Source organism: Drosophila teissieri, chromosome 3L (genome assembly GCF_016746235.2).
Source record: "Drosophila teissieri strain GT53w chromosome 3L, Prin_Dtei_1.1, whole genome shotgun sequence".
NCBI lineage: Eukaryota > Metazoa > Arthropoda > Insecta > Diptera > Drosophilidae > Drosophila > Drosophila teissieri.
This window is the reverse complement of record NC_053031.1, coordinates 234,543-258,596: the sequence shown is the minus strand read 5'-3', so window position 1 is coordinate 258,596 and position 24,054 is coordinate 234,543. Positions and strand designations below refer to the sequence as shown.

The window sequence follows — 24,054 nt, the reverse complement described above, 5'->3', positions numbered from 1 at the left end:
TTTCTTAAGCGTGTCCAAAGTCACGACTAAATTCAAAAGGTTGAGAAGTCCAATGCAATGAAGCACAAAGCATACTAATTGAGATAAATAAATGGTTACGGTTAAGAGCGGTTATATGAATTTCCAAACAGGAATTCCTCAAAGCGCTTTATTTTAAATAACGCAATAAAATTATAAAAACCTTTTACAAAAAACCAAAAATCTAACGGCATTTCATTATCGATAACGTCTTTAACAGTTATTTCCGTGGTCGGCAGTCCGCGTATTTTAATGAGAGCGCCACTTTAAAGTGGTCTTTCACTTGAACATGGGTAAAAAGAAATTTTTTAATTTTTGTATCAATGTATATATTACCTTTTGCTTTTTAGGATGGTGAATAAGGAAAATGTTTATTATTTTGACCATTTAACGGTTTTTCCGCAACCGCCCGCAAAACGCCTCGATCAAAATCAAAATACATCTGTCAGTGCGGTTCAGTGTAAATGCCAAAAGCAACCCTGTTTATATCGTTTGTGCAACCATAAGCAATTAACTCTCCCAGCCGACCGCAAGAGGACGCTTCTGACCCCGCGCAATAGAAGAGTCGCTGTGATTGGCCGACTGTACACCGTCTTTAGTTATGTTCAGAACTGTAATGTTAGGTAAAAGTGTCTTTCGCAGTGTGTTGAAGATAGTTAAAAATATTTGAATATATCGTGTTAAATCCTGTGCAATTATTCCCCAACATGCTGGGTAATTTGTGCAGTGAAGCCATGTGTTAATTCTTAACGAGGAGTGCCATTTAAACAGTCGCAAAAATTTTCACCGTTGCTTAAATGGCGGACAATGTGCGTTGGCTTCATTTCCTCGCACTCGCACACATACAAGCGCACTTGGTGGTGCTGTCCAGTGCGTTCGCCGTCCAACACTAGAAGCCAAGAATGTGTTTTGAATACATGTACTTAATATATTTAATCGGGACCGTCATCCTGAACTAAACAAGCTCTTTTGGCGGGTCTTTTAACTCCACATTTGCGCCATACGAACAAAGTGAAAACCCAACGACAAACTTCTGACGATCTGATCGATTTTTTCCCCCACATACGCCGTTGAGTAAATGTGTGTTTGAATGTGTCCCGTAAATACATAGCTGGGTGCGAGAGAGATGCGGTGTGCGTTCCCTGTGACTCCGTGTACTAATTTGTTAATTCTCGTTTCAGATCTAATGTGCAGCTCCGCAGTGATAACTTGGAACAATATCTGAGGAGAGTACCCCCCACACACCCCTACACAAAGACAGATAAATACGCAAAGCGAAAACAAACAAGATGAGCGGTCGCGGCAGCCGTAAACGTGGACGTCCGCCAAAGACACCCAACGAACGCGCCTCAGGACGCTTCAATTACCAGCTGCTCAAGAAGCCAAAGTATCTAAGCGAGGGCAAGTCGCAGCCCAGCACTCCGTCGGCGTCCAGGGGCATTTCTCCGCAAAGCGACGAGGGCAGCAGGAGCAGCCACAACAACCACACCAATCACAGCCGCAGTCGCGGGAGCGCCGCTAAGAGGGGACGAGGCCGCAAGTCCGCCGTGCAGCCGAACACCAGTAGCTACTCTGGGAGGAAAGGTGGGTCAAAGGGTCACCTACACTCAAATTTGGTAGTCAAGAGTTTCAGTTACCAACTAACGAGTTCGAACCCTTACGGGGAATAGAATTCTTTAATGGTTCTGAATGCTACTCGCATTTTGATTATTTTTAATATTGTTAATAATATACTTTGTGCTGCGGAAAGCTTATAAACCTTACCAATTTAATATATTCGTGACAACCAACACCGGGGCAATCAGTTTCAAAAAGATCCATCTGTTCTTTTACAAACGAATATTTTCCGAATCTTTAGACATGAAATCTTTCAGTCTAGTTGGCATGCGTTTATTTACAATTACTTAAATTCGATTGAGAAGAAATTGGGTCCACAATAGTAGTGACAGTATGACAGGTTTTATGCACTTGGGTGCGGGTGAAGTCATATTGATTCTAAGAGCCGCTGTTCTTTTTTTCAGGGTACGAGTCGGAGTATCACTACGGCTCAGATTTTGGAGATTCCGAAGAAGATAAATCCGATAATGAGGATGATATGCTGCTCACTCCCAGCGACGACGAGAGCCTAGAAGTAGCCAACGAGAGCGAGTCAGAGTTTTCCGTGTGCAGCTTTAATCAGAATGGAGTTGGTCGGCCACCACGTCCTCCTAGCCCAGAACCTGTGTGGCTGCAGGAAGGTCGGCAGTATGCAGCGCTTGAATTGCCCGATTCATCGGAGGATCTTTTCATCGGCAATACACACATTTTGCGTGCGCTCAGTATCTATGAAGTACTGCGACGATTTCGCCACATGGTCCGCCTTTCGCCATTCCGCTTTGAAGACTTGTGCGCAGCGCTGGCTTGTGAGGAGCAAAGTGCATTGTTGACGGAGGTACACATCATGTTGCTCAAAGCGATTCTTCGAGAAGAGGACGCACAGGGTACTCATTTTGGACCGCTGGATCAAAAGGATACTGTTAACATAAGTCTTTACCTGATTGACTCTATAACGTGGCCGGAAGTCTTGCGAAGCTATGTGGAAAGCGATAAGACGTTTGATCGCAACGTGTTTCACATTTTAAGCCAAACTGAATACCCGTACACGGGCATTGACAGCCGGCTTGACGTGCTCCAGTTTCTGTCCGATCAATTTTTAACTGCCAATTCTATACGGGATGTAATGCTGCAGGAGGGGCCTATTCATTATGATGACCATTGCCGCGTATGCCATCGACTCGGTGATTTATTATGCTGCGAGACGTGCCCAGCCGTATATCATTTGGAATGTGTAGACCCGCCAATGAATGACGTACCTACTGAGGATTGGCAGTGCGGGCTTTGTCGCTCGCATAAGGTTAGTGGCGTAGTAGACTGCGTGCTGCCGCAGGAAAAACAAGGCGTGCTAATCCGGCATGATAGCCTGGGTGTTGATCGTCATGGGCGCAAATATTGGTTTATTGCACGTCGCATTTTTATTGAAGATCAGGAGGACTTTACATGCTGGTATTACAGTACGACAAGCAAGTTCAAATTGCTGCTCAACCGACTGGACGCCGAAGAACTGGAAACCCGTCTGCATAGCCAGATTACAGAACGCCGAGACGAAATCGAGCGGCAGATGAAACTGACTGAGACCTTAACCAATGAACACAAACACTCGAAGCGTAGTGTTATCGAAATCGAACAAGAGGCTACAAATGAACTTTTGGAAAAAGAGGTACTCGACGAGGAGGACAAAGATGTGGATGCTAAATCGGAAAGTCAATCTGCAGAGGGAACAAAAAAACAAGAAGAAAGTAAAATGGTCACGCGTCAAAAATCCAATCAGCTGAGTAATGGTACTTTGCATTTTAAACTTGGTATGGAGCAAGGATTTAAAAATTATGTTAACCAGTATTCAACCAATCCAATTGCACTAAACAAGCCTCAACGAAACGAGGAGCGCGATAAGCGACGCCATCTCTCCCATAAGTTCTCGTTAACGACTGCTTCTGACTTCAAATGGATCGGTATTACCATGGGAACTACTGACAATATGATAACGACTCTAAGGCAGACATTGATAAACTTCGAATCCAATATAGCAGCTTCCTTTCTAAATACCAACTGGGTGGTTAACAAAAAAATTTGGAATGCTGCGGTGATGAACGCCCGCCGTCCATCTGAATTTGCGGTCGTGTTGCTACTTTTCCAAGCGTCCCTCAAGAGCGTCGTTTTTGCCAACGTCTGGCATGAGCAACTCGGGCACACAAATTTGCAACGCATAACTAGTGCCGAACGAGAAGAGCGCAAAAAACTGGAAAAGCGAGAGAAGCGCGAACGGGACGATGAGGAAGAACGTAATCGCTTGGCATTTAACTACATAAAGTATACCCTGGGTCTTAAACACCAAGTCTGGAAGCAAAAAGGAGAAGAATACCGTGTTCACGGGCAATGGGGCTGGCTTTGGCTATCAAGTAGTCGACGCTGTGGTGTTCGTGCACGGCGAGCCCAACCACTAGTTCACAATAGAGTCTACGTACATTACACGATGGGAGAGGAGAACGAGGTAAATGAAGTTATTTTAGTCGACCCACGCACCCAACGATTTATGCAACAATGTGAGTCGAGCAATGTTGATGGTCAGGTGTGTCATTATCTACCGGAGCAATATAAAAATGTGAAAGTTATAGAAGATGTTCAGGAGAAAGTCAAAGGGCACATCGACGTTAGCAAAGCGCTGAATGCTCCAGGGCGTACTTATTATACGAAAGTGGCTCGCAAATGTCGGTTAGATGATCTATTGGATCGCCGTATGAAATTGGCCGAGGTCGAGCAGCAGATGGCTTCTAAAGAGGCTTCTGATGTGAAGCCGCTTCTAGTTTCTTCCCAACAAGCTACAGCCAACAGCAAGCAAACGCTTCTGGAGAAGCGATTACTTCGCCTTACTGAAGTTCAAGCCAAGGGGGGTCCTGCAAACGTAAACTTGGAGCTTGTTAATTCGCTGGCTAAACAAATTCAGACAGTGCGCTTACAATTTAGTCAGCTTAATCGATTTGCTAAAGTTTTTCGCTGCTACACAAAGGAGTGTAACACAAATTCAAATGCCGTATCTCAAATAACCCAAAATACTTGCTACTCCCCCTTATGTCTTCAAAAAGCACGAGCCAAAAAAGAACTTTTGTTGTTGCTGCGAAAGGCGCACACTGCCGGTAATGGCTCAAAGGAGACAGTTGCCGCCATATTGGGCGCTGTTAAAAAGCCATCTATTCTCGAGCAGAAGCTGACGGAGGGTAAGAGAGAATCCACACAGGTGACCGTGGATGATCCCGAAGAGGGAAAGTCAGCTGAATCCGAAGCGCCGTTGGATTTACTTCAAGATTGGGAACATGCTCGAGCGCACGCCGTTCAATTTAGCGATGCTCTATTGACCGAATGCATGCTGGTGGACCAGGACTGCGCTACCAACACGAGAATTAAGCAAGAGGGTGATGCCACTGCCGGAAGCAATACAACTACTGACTCCAACACACAAGACTCCGATAAAATAGACTATATTGAGAGTATGGACGTTTGCAGTAATGTTGAAATCGAGAGCACCGAAGACTCCATTGCAACGGGCTTAAATTCCGGTAACGCCGAAGATGTCGATACGACACCTGGATGGCGGCGAAAGCGTAACCAGAAATCTAAGAAAACCTATATCGGCACTAAAGATGTGCTGGATCAGACGCTAGACAAGGATATACCACTTAACAAACAGAACCGCAGATTTCCTATTACTGCACGTCCAGTTAAGCGCGAATGCGTGAAAAAATACGAACGGGAGTATTTTGAGAACGGCACCGAGCGGGTCTATTCGTCTAGTTCACCTCGCGGTCGGGTATACCTCCTTAATGACGCAGCCAAGTTGTATGAGCAAGCTGTAAAATCAGAGGATAAGTCGACCATATCCAAAAAGCCATCATACTCTCGATACCCACTCATATCCAATTTTCTTACTCATAAAAAGAAGCGTAGCCTTTTAGTGCTGCCACGATTTGAGCTCCTTAAGCTGGCTCGTCTGGGTGGAAAAACATCGACAAATGGTTTTCATCACGCTGCGAAAAATAACACCATTTGGCAGTATCAGTGCTCTCGGCCCCTCTTCCGAACCTGCTGGTCCTATCGAACATCCAATGCCACGTCGTTATCCAGCCTAGCACTTCAGCTACGAATACTGTGGTCGTGTCTGCGCTGGGATGACATGATAGCAAAGCCTCCATCCACGGATGGGAAGCATCAGGTTACTACGGATACTGAAATCGTAACATTGGAATTGCTCAAACTCCGTCACACAGGACGCTATGGCGAAAAAACCAGCTATTTGCGACGAAAAGTTGTTATTCCACTGGAAATGCCCAAGACTGTCAGAGGTGAGAATTAATGTGCATTTGCGTAAAGGCATTTGAAATTAATTATTTATTTTTCGTTCCACAGAAGTAACATCCATAAGATCTGGACTGCGAAAACGAAAGCGTGCTGAATCTCCCCAGCCAACCGAGCCACAAATTAGCGAGGAATGGGTCGATGAAGATAAATTGGAGTTATGGGAAATTAAATTTATGGGAGAAAAACAAGAAAAGGCACGCCTATCAGCTGTAACGCGATCTGTAGCCTCTCGTCAATTGGAGGCAAGTGGTAGTAATGGTTCCAACACTTCAACCAATGGAGCTCTTGGCGGCGCTGGACGCGTCCAACTGGCACCAAAGTCGAGTGAAGATGTAAAAGAAAAAATGGAACAACAATTGAAGTTACAGCGCGCTGTTCACCAGCAGAGAAAATTGGTTACAACTGGCGAAGTCAGCCGTTCTGTGACACCAGGTAAGCTATTTTATGTTTTTTTCATAGGGAGGATCTAACCATGGTTCTTTACCATTTCAGTTAAAGGCCAAGTTATCGGTAGCAGGCGTGTCATTGTTAAAAACCCTGATGGCACAACTCGAATTATCCAGCAAGCAGTTACACAGGTTTCAAGAACAGGAGGAGCTAGTACGGCAGCAGCATCTGGTTCACCTGCTGTAGGAGGCTCGACAAGCACTCAGTCAAATCCATCCACATCTACACCGCATAAAGTACAAATTATTAGGGGCCCAGATGGCAAAGTAAGCGTACGCGGGTTAAATCCAGGGCAGCAGCTAGTTCAAATGCCGGATGGAAAACTCCATGTGTTGACTACCACTACATCTTCAAATTCGGCAGCGCAAGGTGGGTCTCATTTAATAAGGTTCAAATTAATGTTTTTAAAATGCATTGCCATTTCTAGGAAACAAAATCAAGGTGCCCATTAAGGCAACTTCTACTTCGTCTTCACCAGCAGTTAGTTCAGCACAGACTACTACAAATCCAGTGACGCCTGTGATAAAGCAAATTGCAGTTAAACATGTCACGAAAAACTCCGCGACTCAATCCATAGCATCGTCCCCGCGCGTAGCTTTACCGCTTGCTCAAATTAAAAATAAGTTGTTACTCGCTCAACAGCAGCAGCAATCAGCATCCTCATCAGCAGCAACTTCATCGCCCCCCGTGCAAAAGATAGTGTCGAAAGTGGTTAACACAAGTTCCTCTGGACAAACCCTGCAGCAAGTATTCGTACAGTCGGGGTCAAAACTGGTAGTAGGCCAAAACGCACAAGGGCAAAAGGTTATTATATCAACATCGGCTGCTCAACAGCAAGGTGCATCGCCGGTTCAACAGCAGCCACTAGTACAATCTCAACCAATTCAACAGTCACCACAACAGATCTCAATGACACAGGTCGGAAATCAACCAACGCAAAAAGTAATTCAGCAAATCGTTAATACCAGCAACGTGCAGCAGCAAATAGTAGTTGGCGGTCAACGGATTATATTAAGCCCCGGTCAAACTATTGTTACTCAAAGAAACGTGCCGCAGAGTCAAGCATTGCAGATGGTTCAGCAGCAGATTCAAACTCAGCAACAGCAGCAACAACATCATGTTGTCCAGCCCCAGCAACAATTTGTTGTTCAATCAAACCAAATTGTACAATCTTCGCCAAGTGCACAAACCAAACTGGTTAAACAGCTCGTGGTGCAACAACAATCGCAGCAAACTATTGAAGAAAAAGCACAGATCACCACGACTGATGGCAATGAAACGGGCACACAACAAGTATTAGTTCCAAATTCAACTTTAGCCCAGCAGTTAGCACAGGGCAAATTGCAGGTGGCAACCGTGAATGGGCAACAAGTCATCGTCAAACCATTGGGAAATAATCAGGCTCAAATCGTGGCCCATATTAAACACCAAGGTGATGGGAACGCTCACATTGTAACAAGTAATTCAGCCACCGCAGTACCTCAAGCAAGCCCACAAACCTCACCAGTCAAACAACAAGCTCTCACATCACAGAGTCCTCAGCAAGTCGTTGTCCAGCAGCAACAAATCCAACAGTCACCAACAAACTTTGAAAGCGGCGTAACCCCAATAAGTCAACAGCCGGTTGTCAACCAAGTTGTCCAGGCTCCATCCCAACAGCAACCCTTGAGTGTTGAAGAGAGTCTGCTCCAGAATCAGCCGCCTGGAACAGTAATTAAATGTGTCACCGCTCAAGTTTTGCAAACCGAGCATGGTCCACGTATAGTATTGCAAGGCCTGGTAGGCAACGATTTCACTGCACAGCAATTGCAATTAGTGCAAACGCAGGTGAAGCAGCAACTTATGAAGGGTATGTAATTCAATTGTATATTTTGTTGTCTTTAAATAACTCCCATTTGTATTTTAGCTCAAGAGTCAAATGGCAAACTTGGTGTCCTGGGCCCAACAAAAATATACCTGGCTGTACAGCCGGAAAATGCAGTTCAATCACAGCCGCCTCCTCTAACCCCTGTTCACCAATCGGCTACGCATCAGCAAGTGAGTAGTTTTTAGTTATAATTATAATGTGAAAGGATAAATGAGGAATAGGAACAGGACTGTGAGGGTTACATTTGCTGATTCTCGACCGAAATGCCAATTTGTTTTTTGTTCCATCTTACGTTTAAGTTAAGTTTTTTATTTATTGAACCAGAGCGGCATGTTGCTGCTTCACTTGCACTTTCTATTCGTTTCGTTTGGTACACCTAATTTGTTTGTTTGATGTATTTTAATGAACATAAATTAAATACATAGCGTTTCCTAATTTATATACATTCCTAAGCTGTAAACAATAACTTATATTTTCCAAGTACAGCAACAGACTTATTGAAATATGAACCAAGGCTTACTATTGCAAAATAATTATTCAACAAGCAATTCTCCACACAGGAGTTCGATATTTATAAATACATGATACCATTTAATTAATTAAATATGACATATTTATTTTGATTACTTAATTTAAATAATATAAAAATGTATTTAGCTTAAAAATGTGAATACCTTATTAAATATAAGAAACTATTACATAGTGAGTAGGAAGCACATTAAGCATATTAACTTAACAATAACCCAGACTGTCACCTAATGTTTAAAACCAAGGCAAAAGTATTAGAACAACTTTACTTCGTCTAGCTTTTCTTGCCTGAGGGACATTTGGTTTCTAAGTAATACATAGAATACTTGTAAATTGTAAAGCGCTTTTTGCAATAAAACCTATTATGCAACCACACTAATTGTGACCAGCTCTGTTTCTTTTCTACGAATAATTTTCGAAAGCAGTCATCCAGTTATACGCGTTTATAGCATAGTTAAACAAAATCTCAAATGTTTTAATCTTTGAAATACTTTTACCCCCACTTAAAAGTGAAAAAATACTATCTTCATAAATATCGTTCAGATATTGTTTTCGAAAAAACAAAAAAAAACGTTTTCGTGAGTGTAAAAGGTTTCTTCTTTAGTGGAATTAATTTTAAACCAGCAGTCACAAAAGCTCCCAATGGCAAAATGTTAAATATACCGATTCAGTTGTTTAAGTATTGATTTTATCTTTGGATTGCTGATATCATAATCTTAATGGAAAAACTATGTTACAAATGGCGGTAACCCCTATATTAACTAACTACATCCATTGAGCCGTGCTGTGTAAGAAAGAAGAGAAAGATATAAATAAAACGTTTACAATGGATTTAGACAGTGAAAGAATTGAGTATCATGTTGTATTAAAACAAGAAATTTTTGGTTTAAATGTTTGCTATAATTATTTCAGCTCATATACATACACACTATATAAAATGCAAATGTACGAATTTTTAGGCGTGTGTCTGATGTTATGAAATGTTATATTCCTTCTAACAAAGTTGAACGTTTTTGAATCTCCTGATTTCAATGACCTACAAACCACAAAGAAAATATGTTTAAAAGTTTGTGAATTTTTGTTTCTGAATTAGTTGGATGATTATTTGCAATTTGGCCTTTGTGTTGACAAAAAGCGCATGCTTCATATATAAGTAAGAAGAGAAGTCTGCAAACATATCTTATAAATCTGTGCAAGAAAATAATTTATACAGAGCTTATAGACTATAAATATTAATCAGATATCAGTTGAATTCACTTTAGGATTACAAAATAATTGGTCATATTTTCAATGGCCAAGTCCAATTTCCGTTTTAATTCAAATCTGATTTGAAATACGAACTGCTGAAGAGATTAACCCCACGCAGAGTTTTAGTTGACTGGCATATTTGAAGTTATACAAATTAAAGGCAAGTTTTGTTTTTTAAAATGGAAAATTAAGAAAAGATTTCTCCATATAAAACGCATGTGCTAATGTCGCGACTGAGCTAGTTTTTCTGATATGTCCTTTAAAAAAAACACAAAGGCTTTACCATTTTTATAATCATCTCATCTAAATCGAAATGAAGTTTACACCACTTGTCCAAAATTAAAATTTGCAATAACACGGCTTATAAACACCTTACATATCTTTACACCAGTTTCATAGCATCTCAATCTCTTTACACTAATTGCATTATAATTTGTTATCCAATTAAATACTATCCTATCTCTGTAATAAAAGTGTCATATACCTTGAAATCAAATTCATGCTTCCACTGCTTAAAAACGTTTAACCATGCCATAATGTCACGTGTCAACAACTTCAACTTAACTCCACGTGTTAATCTCTTCGCCAACTACAACAACTACAATAAAACACATAAAAAGGTTGCCTGGAGTAAATTCTACAACTGATCTCTGATTAAAGTCAGGTAGGTGTGTTCGTAAATTTTGTTATTTTGAGCTATTAGTATTCGTTCGTATTAACGCAACCAAAATCTTGACTTTGAATATAACTCACATTTTTGGAAACAATTAGGTTGGTGGCGGCGTTTCAATAGCTTATATGATGAATTCGAATTATTTTGTGCACGAAATTGAAGAAGAAGATTACGATGATGAGATTATCGTCGTCTGCAGTCCGCCGAATCAAATTGTACATTCACCCCCATGTGAAGCATTCGAAGGTAGAATTTTAGAAAGTGATTTACCGTGCCGCACCAACAATAGTTGTAAGCCAATTTTGCAAGCAAAAAAAATTAAAAATTTATAATCTAGTTCTAGTTGAAGATCAAGACAATATTGAGCAGCATCGCCTAAAATATGAAAGTGAAGACCTTAAACGATGTTCATTGCAGACCAACAACATCGAAATCGACGCCGATACGCTAGCAACAACTTACGAAGTCAATCCAACTATTAAAGATATTGCCATGAATAATGGCAATGATCAGGAATACAGTAAATGTGCAGAAACAGAAAATTCTAATATTACAAATAATGAGTCCTTTGCCGGTGCATCTTCCCTATTAGAGGGTTCAGAGCATAACGAACCAACTAATCTTGCCGACTTCGATCTATCAGAAACAGACTTAGAAAATAAACAAAACGAAAGCTTCGTTGTTACCAGAGGATATATACAGGAGTGTAAGTGTTACCAAATTACCAAAAAAAAATTTTTGTAATTCATAATAAAAAATGCCTTGAATTTCAGCTATTTCAAATGCTCTTAAACAAGGTAATCTAAGTCCGGAACTTGAAGAAAAACTTGTTTGTATGCAGCAGAATCAACAAGAAAATGCGAATTCAACGAATGAGTGGGAAACATGCTCAAGAAGCAGTGTGAATGAGGAAGCACTTACTCCAAGTCGACAAACCGATGACACTGAATGGAAAATTCGTACTTCGCTAAGACGCCCAAATGCTATGACAACAAGCAGCCAATTTAATCGAATCATAAAGAAAAATCGAAGCAAGAATGACGAAGTCGCTGAACTTGGAGAGCAAAAGCAATCGCAGTTGGAACGGCATAAAGAATTGTTAAAAAAAAATATTTTGCGTAAGCGTTCCTTATTAGAGCGTAATTTACAGAGCGAAATACACGAAGATGTAAAAACTAAAGTCCAACGACATGTACGCCCCTTAAGTAACGCTTCACCGGATGAACATAGCGAAAATGAAAGAAGTGGCGAACCAAATATAGATTTTAAACGGTACGTATACGAATGGGCTTCTTTGACATTTAATGTATTAACACAAATCGCAGGTCAGATGCGCAGAACCCCAGACATGGCGCCGGCCGACCAAAAAAGTTGACAAGAAAAAAGGAAAAGTTGTATTGCATTTGCCGTACTCCATACGACGACACAAAGTAATTATATATGCACATTCCTAACGCACTGTTAATTAATATATTTTTTATTGTCCTTGTAGGTTTTACGTGGGGTGCGACTTGTGCAGCAATTGGTTCCATGGGGATTGCGTCAGTATTACCGAAGAAGCTTCTAAAAAACTGTCTGAATTTATTTGCCTTGATTGCAAGAGGGCGAGAGAAACGCAACAGCTTTATTGTAGCTGTCGTCAACCATACGACGAGTCACAATTTTATATATGCTGTGATAAGTGCCAGGATTGGTTCCATGGCCGTTGCGTTGGAATACTTCAAAGCGAGGCTGAGTTCATTGATGAATATGTTTGCCCGGAATGCCAACGCAAAAACGATGCTAACGCTGCAAATATGAAACAACTGACCCCAAATGACGTTGAAGAGCTGAAAAACTTAATCAAACAGATGCAGGTAATGACTTAAAATTCGATGTTATTTATAATAAGTTTTATTTTAATATTAAGTTCCCTAATAAAATAATGAACCAACAAATTCTTAAATTGATGGATTAAATATTCAATTTATCTGCAGTTACACAAAAGTGCTTGGCCATTTATGGAACCGGTTGATCCGAAGGAAGCACCCGATTATTACAAAGTGATTAAAGAGCCAATGGGTATGTAACAAAAAAAATAAACTAATCAGACAATAAATAAAATAGGGTTAATTTTTTTTAAGATCTCAAACGGATGGAAATTAAACTCGAATCAAACACCTACACAAAACTAGCAGAGTTCATAGGCGATATGACAAAAATTTTTGACAACTGCCGTTACTATAACCCGAAAGAATCATCCTTTTATAAGTGTGCTGAAGCACTAGAGTCATACTTTGTGCAAAAAATTAAAATTTTTCGCGAAAATGTTTTTGGCCAGAGAACATAAGAAACAATAGAAAACAGTGAAAACTTTAGAACAAATGATAATAGTTTATAAAAACACTTCTAACAATTTGAAAAATCTGATTCAGTTATGTATTCTTATTTTGAATCAAATGTTACATATACATATTTTATCAATAAAAAATACTTATAATTAATTATAATAAATAATGTACATATTAACCGTATGAATTGAAATGACTATTATATGTGTTGTAATAGAGATATCAGTAAACTAAACCAGTATGCAAATAAATATGGTGAATATGAAACCAGACATTTGAAAGATTTAAAATAATTAAGTCAAACCCCCTTTGTACAAAACATTAAAATGTAAATAAGCAGCTTGCATTTGATTTGATATCCTTATCATATGTTGTAGGTTTTATCTAAGGCGTATGTAAAAATTACACGGTTATAATAAATACGTGATCAGCATATTTTGAAAAAACTTGCATTTGCTTCTTTAGACTTTGACTTACTCCTCGGTGGGCTTTAAAATACACAGCTAATCGAGGAAAACAAATACTTTAATAAATTTACACACTTCAAAGGGCTTATTATTTTTATTTATCAGTAGTATCAGTAATCAGACGATTCTATATAGTAAAATTTCTACGCAAAGGTCTTCTTTTGATTGGCAGCCGTTACTATACCGCCTAGAAGTTGTTGTATTCAACTAAAGGCTTGTTGCCATGGCAAATATGCACAGTAAAGGGGATTATTGACAAGTTAAACGTCTTGGAACAATGGAACCTGCTAAAGTAATTGGAAAGCTGTAAGTTTTCGGCACAAATTCTTAGATATTGAGTAGCAAGTAGTATTAACAATTTTAGAAAGGAGCAGGTGCGCATGGAGCATAATTCGCGTCGAAATTTTCCAAAAGCTTGGAGCGAAATTTCGGGCAAGCAAACTAACAAGTTCTACCACCAATCTGAGATAAATTCTCAACTAAGTAACCAGCTTAAATTAAAAGGTAAATGTCTGTATAGATTTATAATTCTTCATTCATATACGCTACCTTATAGACCTGTGCCCTTTTCTGCACAACAACCAGGGCGAATCGCGATTTGTATCTCCGGGGATGTACAAACCTTTACTGGCTGTCTGTCGTTGTGGTCGACCTAGGGAAAACCATCATATGGGGAAATGCTTACAAAGAGCGTTAAGTCCAGATTACAAACAAGCCATGATACAAAAGGGCACTCCGGAAGGGAATGCCGAACGATTGAGTGTGCCTTCCACTTCAAGCTGTAAGTTGTGAACCCACATTTAATAAAATTGGTACAATAAAACACCGAGATTTTCAGCTACCATTGGCTTCATAGGTATTTCGACAAACTACCAAAAGCTGGAGCGTTCTATGCAATATGTTTCGCCTGCGTATTCAATGCCTGGCCCTCGAATTACAGCAGTCCCCTACAATAATATTATTATTGGATAAACCATCACTTATTATATAGTTTCTTGTTCAAAATTCCAAACCAGATTTTTGATGAATCAAACCTGGGATATTCCTAGCTTATCGCAGATTTAAGCACACGATAATAAACTACAAAATTGACAGCGGTCATCGTACAGAACTGGATTTTCCAGACGGTTGTCTACTTTAGAAACCTGAATTCAGTGGCGTTCCCATTCTATTTACCACTTTGTATCTTGATTCACTAAAATAAAACATTTTAGTATATGAAGATACAATTTTACCCCCACGACTGATTTCTGCAAGCGCCCCTGCCTGTTTTATATTGCGGTGTTCAATGTATGGTTTAGTGCATTTGATTTTGGGTTGTTTCAGTTTCGCTCGATCAGCGAACGAAAGTACATACGAGTATAGCTTGAGGATTCAGTTAAAGATGTGCATCGCTTGGCATACAATATTTATTTTGGCTTGTTTAAGTCAGTTGTGCGCAGCCCAAGAACCTTTAGTTTTCGCCACATCTAGTAACCCATGGAATAATGCACCATCCACGACGACAGTACCACTTTTGCCCACCAGCTCAAACTTGGTATTGGTGAACAATGTAAGAGTACCAGGAGGTCTTACACCATTCGTACCAACACCGGCCCCAACCCAGGAATTTTTTAACTGCTATTATAACTGCCCCACCACGCCCCAATACAATCCCATTTGTGGGAGCGATAGGCAGCTTTATATGAACGAGGAAAAATTCAATTGTGCTCGTAACTGTGGAGCTGGTGAGTCCAGAATTTCCAATTTTCAATCGAATATATACTTTACTAATCGTTTTTAGACATTCAAATAGTTCGCAGAGGGTCTTGCGAGGGTCTTTTTACGATGACGCGAGGTTGATCTTCTTCAACAAACAGCAAATACAATATTAATGTAACACATTAATTTACTTTAAGTTACATTTCCAGTGATGTTTTCAGTTTCAATATTTATTAGGGCACAGAGATAAGACGCCACGTAGTACATATCAACGCAAATATAATATAAATAAAATATATACATACCTTCTAATGCAAAACAAGAGAGAACGCTTCCTCGACTATAATATACCCGTTACTCAACTAGTGGGAGTGCGAACGAGAAAGTTCAACATTCTTTCTGGCATTTCGATAGAAATTGTAAAGACAAAAACACAGGCACAAACAGCAACATCAGGAAACATACTTGCGCTGCATCTATGACCCTGGAGTCTTCATGTCTGGATGTTATGGTTCCTGTGATCTAGACGTTTATAAGGACATCGGTTAATGCTCCCGATGACTTATGTATTTCAAGGTCGGAAATGTTTCCTTCCAAAGGTTACATACTTTTCAACGAATCTAGTATACTCTTTTACTTTGCAAGTAAGGGGTAAAACAATCAAGATAACCTAGCTTGACGCACTTGTAGACAATGTCGAAATGGATTCCCAAAACAGTTCCGTTTTGAATTTCGAAGAGAATACTTGCAAAGATGAAGGCGACTTATCAATTGGTCGTAATCTCGGGTACAGTACATACATACATATATTTCATTCTGTGTGAAAGTTCCTTCTAAAATACCAGTTTTCTACTCAGCTATTATTTTTGGCCATCTGCAGTTCCAGCCTTTGATATTAGCCAGCTCTGTTTTTCGTCGCCCAAATTCCGTATCCTTCGCGCCCGCCCGCACCTATGGCGGCGGATTCAATCACTCGGCGGTTAACTCTGGACATAAGAACTACACCAGAGCTGTCCAAACTACCAATTGGAATGCGCCGGCGGTTCTTCAGGCACCCGGATTTATATCTCCTCCTCAGAACCGTTCGTGGGCTCACACCAATCAAGGTTCTCATGGCGTTCCAGCACAAGGAGCAGGTCTTCCCAGTGGCTGGGTAGCCAGTAATAATCACCAACCAGGAGTACCAGGCTTTTTCCAACCAAACCAAACATCCCAAGGTAGAATCGGAACTCCAGCATTTGTCGTTGGCAAAAATAATGGAACGTTTTATCCAACATATAATACAACAGTCCATAACAAGACTAATCCTTATGGAAACCTTTCCATTTGAGCGATTATGAAATTTTCCCAAAATCCAATAAACCAAATTAAAATTTGCGTTCTTTTCAAAAATCAATTTATTGTGCGCTTGAATCGTTGCATGTATTAGGATCATCGGCATAAGTATTGGGGTTGCGTTCCGGTATTCCAGAAGTGTAAATAAATGTGTACTCAATGATGATTTTCCATATAGGGGATAAGTCAGGGATGCGTATTTTTGGAGGCGTGATTATGCTGATCACGCCACCTTAGTATATCAGCTTTGAACTATCAATAAATGAAGTGACACGCATGTATGTGGAATGCGATTGCTGACCAATTTGCCGAGAAACTAAACCCATGATCTTTAACCGAAGAGGATCCCTCGCCGCCGTCAAAGACTCCCACGCTGCAGTCCTATACTCCCACGCAGCCGTCAAATAAGGATCCCACGCCGCCGTCCAATCTCATAAGAATCCCACGCCGCTGTCCAGAACCACGGATCCCTCGCTGCAGTCCCGATTTCCGCCTCCCACGCCGCAGTCAGCAGTTTAAAGAATACTATTTCTAGCGCCCTGGCCTAAACGCCCTAATAATCCCACGTTGCGAAACTTTACATCCCTCGCCGCAGTCTGAAAGTTTCCACAAGTCCGTCGCCGTCGTCGAGAGCCGAAAATCCCACGCCGCTGTCCAAATTTACTCCCATGCCGCTGTCGGTGGTTAAAGTAGTGTGAATCCCACGCCGCAGTCCAGTTTAGAGAATCATTCTTCAACAAATCTAATATCCTCACGAGGGGTCCTCACAGAGAAAAAGAATCGACCAGTGTGTAGCGAAGCGAAAGATGTATGCAATCCAACTGTTATATTGATTCGAAGGGGTACGGGTTGAAACAAGGATTGAAGTCGTCATCAGTGCCAAAAACCGGAAAGAATTAGGTGCTATCCCAAGCCAGTATTGCGAAATTGAGAAACGCTTGCGGATCGATGGTGCTTAGCGAAGAAATGATACCTCCAGTCTACTTGTTGCTCCAAATGCAGATTATGAAGAATGATCCGAGGAGGATTTGAGGACTTCTCATATTAAAAATGACCCAAGCGTGTGTGCTCCTACGCCGTGTGTTGTTCTTATATGCTCCAAATAGACCCAGGATGCGAATTTGGTGATTGAATGCCCAGTGAATACGGGTAAAAGGTAGAGTGTTGAAACTCGAAGGTATTGAATGTCAGCACTGCCTCCGCCTGTGTATGTCTGCTCTCCCTGCCTTGGTACGGGTCTCAAATGGTCCTTTGCGTCTGACACGTCTATGTACGCTGCGTCCACTTCATCTCACTGCCACAAATCTTGCGCTAAATGCGGTAATGATATATAACTGACTCTTGCGGCTACTTCTAGACCGGACCGTCTATCCCAGGGTAATGCAGTCCCGATGCAATCGTCAGCGAAGTCGGATGTCTGCATTGACTTTTAGAGGAAAGGTTTACAAGCAATAAATTACAATAGAATGAAACGATTCGTTTAGAATATAAGATTTGAAAACACTAAAGGAAAAAAATTAACAGGAAATGACTTCTAAAATGCTTGATATTGGATAACAAAATCTTTTGAATCTGGGTTCGAACGGCTCGTTACTTTGATTAGCAAATCTGCAATATAAGGTTTAAAAAAAGCTAAGAAAATAAAATAAAAAGGTGGTCGGTGGTCTTCAGTTGGTTGTACCGCGGGGCGCGTGTCTCTTGGATTCCCTTTGAGACCAACATGTCGAATATGATTGGAGGCGCGCCTGGCATGGCAGCCAGATTCAGACACGTGCAGATTAGTTTGTGAGAGGTTTCTGAAAAGCGCAATTGCACGGACTAGAACTCTGCTCATATTCGTATACCTTTGTGTGTTAGGTGACCCTGCCTGCCGCTGTTGCTGTACATCGCGTTGGATTCCCTTTACGATAATAACGCTGAAGCAAAGAACTCGACCAGGGGCTCAGTTGGGAGCTCGACTTAAACCAGGAGCTCAACAAGGAAGTCGACTGCTGTAGTACCACCTCGCATTTGATTCCCTTTTGCGGTACGATGATCGGCGGGCCAGGAGTTATGGGCTCAACTGGCTGATCGTGGCGCGACTCATTGGACACCCAGTTTGGTCTTCGAACACTAATCGCATTTGTTTCCCTTTGCGATGGATATGGGTTTTCTCGAATTCTGGGCTACCTACGGAAGGAAAATGCAAGTAAAACGACAACCCGCTGATGAGCGAAATGCTTTGTCCTTTCTGCAAGTCTGCGTCGATAGTCTCCAACTGTTGCTGCTGGCAATCTTCAGATTCAAAATCGAATGCTTGAGCACAGATCAGTGTTGGTTTCCCATGTGCGGTACATGACATGCCACTCCGGAAACTTCAATGTTTGATGTACACTGCCGACCGCTAGAATTGACAAATGATAGTTACCGACGCTAGGCGAGGATACCTGTGGCGCAGTTGCAGCAGCAGCCCTGTAACAACGACAACACATCAGCTCACTTCACAGCGAATACTGGTGATGGTGCGGTGTAGCGGCTCTCGGTCCAAACGCATTTGATTCCCTTTAGCGTGGACCGAACGCACATATCTGTGCGGTGCAATGCAGTACGTGCTTAGGTTCAGCTCAGCACATCTTGGCGCTAGATTAGCGCTCCTGTTTTGGCTCTGTCCCAATGCTCGTGTAGATCTTGCGACCAAAGGCACCCAAATCGGACTCGGTCAGGGCCTGATGCGGTCAGAACAATGGTTACTCCAATCATTGAGAAGCTCTGTGCTGGTAGTTGAACATGCACTAGAAGGCTTCTTGGCTGCAATGTAAAAGCGTAAAGTTCATTGTCAGCACAGGGAGCATTAACCTGGTTGTTGGCTTGCTTTCTGTGCTTCGATGCTCAATTGTCGTATTGTGCTCGCTTGCAGAAGCAGGTGCGCTTGAATTGGTTGTCGTTGTAGCGCAGGTGATCTGTGCTTAGGAAGAGAAGCCTAACTGGATGGACTTGATGCATCGTTTTGGGTTCCCTTTAACGATTTGCAGCAGCACAGCAGTAGAGTCAGCCAGCTAGGAGCGGTGTACATCTTCATCTACGGAACGGTCCACTGCCCTGCCCTTCGGTTCAAATATTGCTAAGTCGATGCCCACAGGCACACTCAACTGTGCGGCACCGCTGTAAGAATTGTAAAATAAATTTAAGGCTACTTAGGATCTCACTTTAGGAAGGGTCAAACGATCCCCGGCCAATCCTAGCGACGCCCAAGACAAACGTAGTTTCTTTCTGTTACAAACAATCCACATCCTGGCCAGAAAACTTCTGAAAAACAGGTGTAAGCGGGGTTCTAGTTAGGTTCTCAGACCTGATCTTCGGGTTCAATTCGAATTCGACGTGTAGTATGGATGTTGGACTGCGACGACTTAGTGTTGGTGTTATTGCTTTCAAGTTGGCATTTGATTCCCATTGCCTCAAGAAATTTTGCTACATGTTCTCGGTTGGTTTCAATACAGGCAAATGTGCACAGGTGAGTCAACAATGTGATAGATAAGACTGGTTGCTTGAAACCAATGTCTTAGTAAAAACACTGCAATGAATTCATAAATAAGCCTTTATGTCATTGGGAAAGAAGATAAACTTAGTGATTTAGGCGCAATGTGAAGATCCAACCATTTCTCAAACGCTGTAAAAGTCCCAAGTACTCAGAAGATATAGATGAGATGTGGGCAGGCACATTTAACTGCAAGAGCTACAAGACAGAAAAATGTTTTTCTCCATACTTAAATTAAGTTTGTGTCGTCCAACCACGTGGCACAATTCCATAGCATCTTAGCTGTTCCACAATATGTATTTCTATAAAATACGAGAGAAGAGGATATCGATTGCACATTCATTACGGAGGCCGATGTACAGATTTGAGTCTGTTCAAAATGTTCGAAGCTTCACGGTTGCGTTGGACATCAATAACTCATGATATGCAGACTGTGAATATGGGCAGGTACATTCAACTGCAGCCATATTGCTACAAGACAGAAAAATTGTTTGGACAGATGTAAAAACAACAATTTACATGAACTGGGCGGGCCGGCCCTTAGCGGCGACGTGGTATTCCATGCAGATTATCAGTCCATGAATATGTATTTCTACAAAATACGAAAGAAAATACATCGGTTGCATTTATCTTAGCTCCTACGCTTGTTCAGTTGATCCACGCATTAGGTTGTTATGCGTCTTTGCATATATACTAAAGAAAACTTCGAAATAAGGAGTAGCTGTCGCAGGAGCCATCCGTAATGTGCTAAAAATGTAAAGCAGCATTTTGATCGAACTTATGTATCAAACACCATTTACGCTTTATCTCATATCTTATTGATGTTTGGGGCCATAGAATTGAAGAGCTCAATATTCCACCTCGTACGATTCCATTCATTATTGCCCGCAGGCACCGTTCAACTGCGATGCAACGCTGGAAAAATAAACGAAAAGTGATGGTCTTGCCTAGTCTACGAACTCTGTTAATCGTGCTCCCGATTAAATTCTCTTGGAAGATCCTCGGCTGGTGCGCTCAAGACTGTGAATACTTGAAGAGCGCAGAGTAATCCCATCGAACAAAAGCACCCACAGGAACCGATCGACTGTGACATGCAGCTACAAAGATTAAAACGGCCTTATCTAGCCTATTGATTAGGGAGATGGGGATTCGGATGCCAAGGGTCCAATAATCGCTTGCCAAAATCATAAATTGTAAAAGAGAAGTCCAGCAAAGAGTACCAAGCGAAGAAAGATGAGAAACTCGACGCCTGCCATTTAATTGTTTATCACAAGAACAATTCCACACGGTATACACGCGCAGTGATAACAGGAGTTCCTCAATGTCGTTTCGATGCTATATAAATTATCCGCTGTTCTTTTCTCTGGAAATTTGTTTAAAAAGCAATATTTTGTTCGCAGCTGATATACCAAATACCGTGTATCTGTGCGGATGGGTGGGTGGTGATCAGCAGCTGCGAAGCGTTCAATGCAGAATAGGTGGTGATTGTCGGTGGTTGGCAACAGCACGAGAGCTTCAAACGCAGGTAAGCTGATGCGAGCTGGAGCTGCTGCTGCGCGCATTCCGCCTTGTCCCCAATGTTCTGTCCGCTGCGACTGAATTGCATGTGCATTGGCATGCAGAGGAGACTCGGTGGTGTTTGCTGCTGCTGCTCCCTGCTCCGGCGATCTCTGCAGAATCGGCCATCGGCTGGTTTGCGGAACTCAGTGCCTGGCGGTGGAGGTGGGGGTGACTCGGACAGACGTTGAGACTCACTCAGTAACTCTACAACGCAACGCCATCGTCACTGCGACGATCGGGTTCAGGATTCTTCTTTACCAGTACCAGCCATAGTCGAACTATTGTTGCTACCGGTACACGGATTCATTCAGTGGCCCACTGCGACGTAGTTTCTTGTTTGTGTTCCGTTCCTCATCATCGTTGCCATTAACGTGCGAGGAGCAGGAAACTGCAAAACAAAATTGATTATAGGTGCGGGTTATGTCAAACAGGGAGAGGGTTGGTTGGTGCCTGCTTAGCAACAAATCTGAGTCTGGTTTGGGTGAATAATAAATAAAGGCAACGTTCATTTTAACAGTTATTAATTACAATAATTTTATTTTAGGTTTTATCAAATATCAGTTCTGTATGCTTACTTTAAGTACATTTACAGTTTATAGTTGGGTTTTCGACTTTCACTCGTTTACTTTGCAATATTGCCCGTTTTCTAGCGTTAGTGATTCAATATGAACCGTATGTACTATCTCGCAGAAATGGCGATGACGAACGTTCGAATTGAATTCGAAATCGAATTTCTCGACACATCGGACAACAAAAGTAGCTCAACTTGGTGTACACAAAAATAGCACGAGCGTTCATGCACACACACACACACACCACCACGGCATGTAGATGTATAGATGTGTATGTATTGGGTAAGTGTTCGAGTTTTTCTTTGTCTCTTTCTAACCGATTTCGTGACGTTTGAAATGCCCGTAGGCGACCTCTTATTTCGCCACACTCATAAAGCTACGTAATTTAACTAAAAAAATTAACTTATTTACAAACCGAGTGTGCTCCGGAACCAATGTCTGGTGGCTTTTCGCATGGATCTCTGGTGGCAGCGCCCATGACTCACACCACTCTCGATTCGAAGGCCGTTTGCTCAGCGTCTCCTTACACTCTTCCAATCGTTCATTCTTTCTTTACAATCTACAACAGCCTTGCACATGTTTGCGACTGCAAATGAGAAATTGGTTGTCGTAATAAAACTATTTTAACAGAAGACAGGTAGGGCTAAAGCTACGTATTTGAACAAAGGTACACGCTCCGATTCGAGCGAGCAGCTGAAAACCGAACGGTTCTCCCCCATCCTGACGCCATTTTGTATATATGGATGGGTATGTGTCAGCCGTGAATACATATATAGTGTGGTCCATACGGTCGTCTCTCTCTAACTAACTGGCCACGGCAATGGCGCAGCTGTGCTGTCCATTGTTGCTGTTATTGTTATTGCTGGCGACCGTGTAACTGTTGCTCCCATTGTGATTGTTGTTGCTGTCGCCATGGTTGCCGTTGTTGCTGCTCAAACTACGCATAAAACTGTCGAGGCTACTAAGCTCGCTGCTCCATAAATTGCTTTCTGCCTCTGCTTCCGCGGCAGCCTTGGCGCTCGGGACCGCCCCTGCAGAGCAGGCGTCACTGGCGCAGTGCGTCTTGCCGTGGGGCACAAACCGTGTTTGGATATCCAGCCAGCGGCTGAAGCGCTCCTGCTGCTTTCTACGCAGCTCGTGCTCCGCGTGGAGCAGCGCCGTGGACAAGATGGCGTTCACGCGTAGGTCGCTGCCAGCGCCTCTCAACTTGCGACGCATTTTCTGGCGCTTAACGCGGAAGTTACGCACCCAGTCGGTCAGGGTCTTGGGGTTCTCGGCAGCGTCGCACTCGTCGTAGTACGCCACCATTTCGACGATTTTACAGGGTTTTTGTTTGCGACGACACGAAGAGAAAATTGAGAATTTGGTATACACACACACCTTCACTCCGTAGTTGAAACTAATCTCTTGGCGAACTGCTTACGTCTGTTCTTTTCAACGCACACTTTTCTACTGTGTAGAGCGCGTTGACTGCGCGCCCTTATATAGCGTTGCCCGCACCAGCTGTCCGTTTTTCTTGTCACGGTTGGGATTTAGAGACTGCTTTTTGGGGACGATTTCTGCCCGAATGCTTGCGCTACGGATCGTGATAAGTCCACAAAAGAATGCTCTTGTGTATTAAAAAGCGATCTCCATCTTCATATTTTAGCGGCCCTCAACGGCATGGCGAAAAAATTCACTTTTAAATAGTGCTTTTCAATTTTATTTCATCAAGTCGTCCATTTTTAATGTAAAACAAAAGTCCTAAAAAATACCGCAATAATATACTGACTCTGGATTGCTTGGGTGAGTCCCACGAGGGGTGATTAATGTATTCTATGCATTCAAAATTATAGTTATGTAATT

General features: G+C 41.9%; 5 protein-coding genes and 1 long non-coding RNA gene across 12 annotated transcripts; 4 read left to right on the top strand and 2 right to left on the bottom strand.

The window, feature by feature from the left end:
• The first annotated feature begins 507 nt into the window (after positions 1-507).
• On the top strand, positions 508-13,128 carry LOC122617990 (nucleosome-remodeling factor subunit NURF301). 7 transcript variants are annotated; one of them, XM_043794087.1, is made up of 14 exons: positions 508-641; positions 1,200-1,602; positions 2,040-5,951; positions 6,016-6,399; positions 6,460-6,783; positions 6,842-8,263; positions 8,321-8,451; positions 10,829-11,021; positions 11,074-11,436; positions 11,504-12,002; positions 12,056-12,160; positions 12,223-12,586; positions 12,707-12,791; positions 12,854-13,128. In XM_043794087.1, exons 2-14 carry the CDS (start codon positions 1,308-1,310, stop codon positions 13,057-13,059), a joined length of 8,283 nt encoding a protein of 2,760 aa, XP_043650022.1. In that variant the 5' UTR covers positions 508-641; positions 1,200-1,307; the 3' UTR covers positions 13,060-13,128. The 7 variants fall into 7 exon arrangements, with proteins under 7 accessions (XP_043650022.1, XP_043650021.1, XP_043650023.1 ...); XM_043794086.1 differs by having other exon boundaries at positions 582-732; XM_043794088.1 differs by having other exon boundaries at positions 620-1,133; positions 10,829-10,976; positions 11,068-11,436.
• A 467-nt stretch (positions 13,129-13,595) lies between these two features.
• On the top strand, positions 13,596-15,044 carry LOC122617985. Its single transcript, XM_043794080.1, has 4 exons — positions 13,596-13,833; positions 13,892-14,031; positions 14,084-14,308; positions 14,366-15,044. The coding sequence occupies exons 1-4, from the start codon at positions 13,805-13,807 to the stop codon at positions 14,497-14,499; spliced, it is 528 nt and encodes a 175-aa protein (XP_043650015.1). The 5' UTR covers positions 13,596-13,804; the 3' UTR covers positions 14,500-15,044.
• Positions 14,896-15,736, top strand: LOC122617988. The gene is made up of 2 exons (XM_043794084.1): positions 14,896-15,254; positions 15,311-15,736. The coding sequence occupies exons 1-2, from the start codon at positions 14,912-14,914 to the stop codon at positions 15,367-15,369; spliced, it is 402 nt and encodes a 133-aa protein (XP_043650019.1). The 5' UTR covers positions 14,896-14,911; the 3' UTR covers positions 15,370-15,736.
• A 136-nt stretch (positions 15,737-15,872) lies between these two features.
• LOC122617986 lies at positions 15,873-16,624 on the top strand. The gene is made up of 2 exons (XM_043794082.1): positions 15,873-16,015; positions 16,086-16,624. Exons 1-2 carry the CDS (start codon positions 15,982-15,984, stop codon positions 16,556-16,558), a joined length of 507 nt encoding a protein of 168 aa, XP_043650017.1. The 5' UTR covers positions 15,873-15,981; the 3' UTR covers positions 16,559-16,624.
• On the bottom strand, positions 16,608-23,744 carry LOC122617989. The gene is made up of 3 exons (XR_006325988.1): positions 23,590-23,744; positions 22,625-22,795; positions 16,608-22,025 (listed from the first exon to the last, which is right to left on the bottom strand). It is a non-coding gene; the product is annotated as an uncharacterized LOC122617989 (long non-coding RNA).
• On the bottom strand, positions 22,802-23,582 carry LOC122617987 (nuclear transcription factor Y subunit gamma). Its single transcript, XM_043794083.1, has one exon. It carries the CDS (start codon positions 23,515-23,517, stop codon positions 23,014-23,016), a length of 504 nt encoding a protein of 167 aa, XP_043650018.1. The 5' UTR covers positions 23,518-23,582; the 3' UTR covers positions 22,802-23,013.
• Positions 23,745-24,054: the final 310 nt, after the last annotated feature.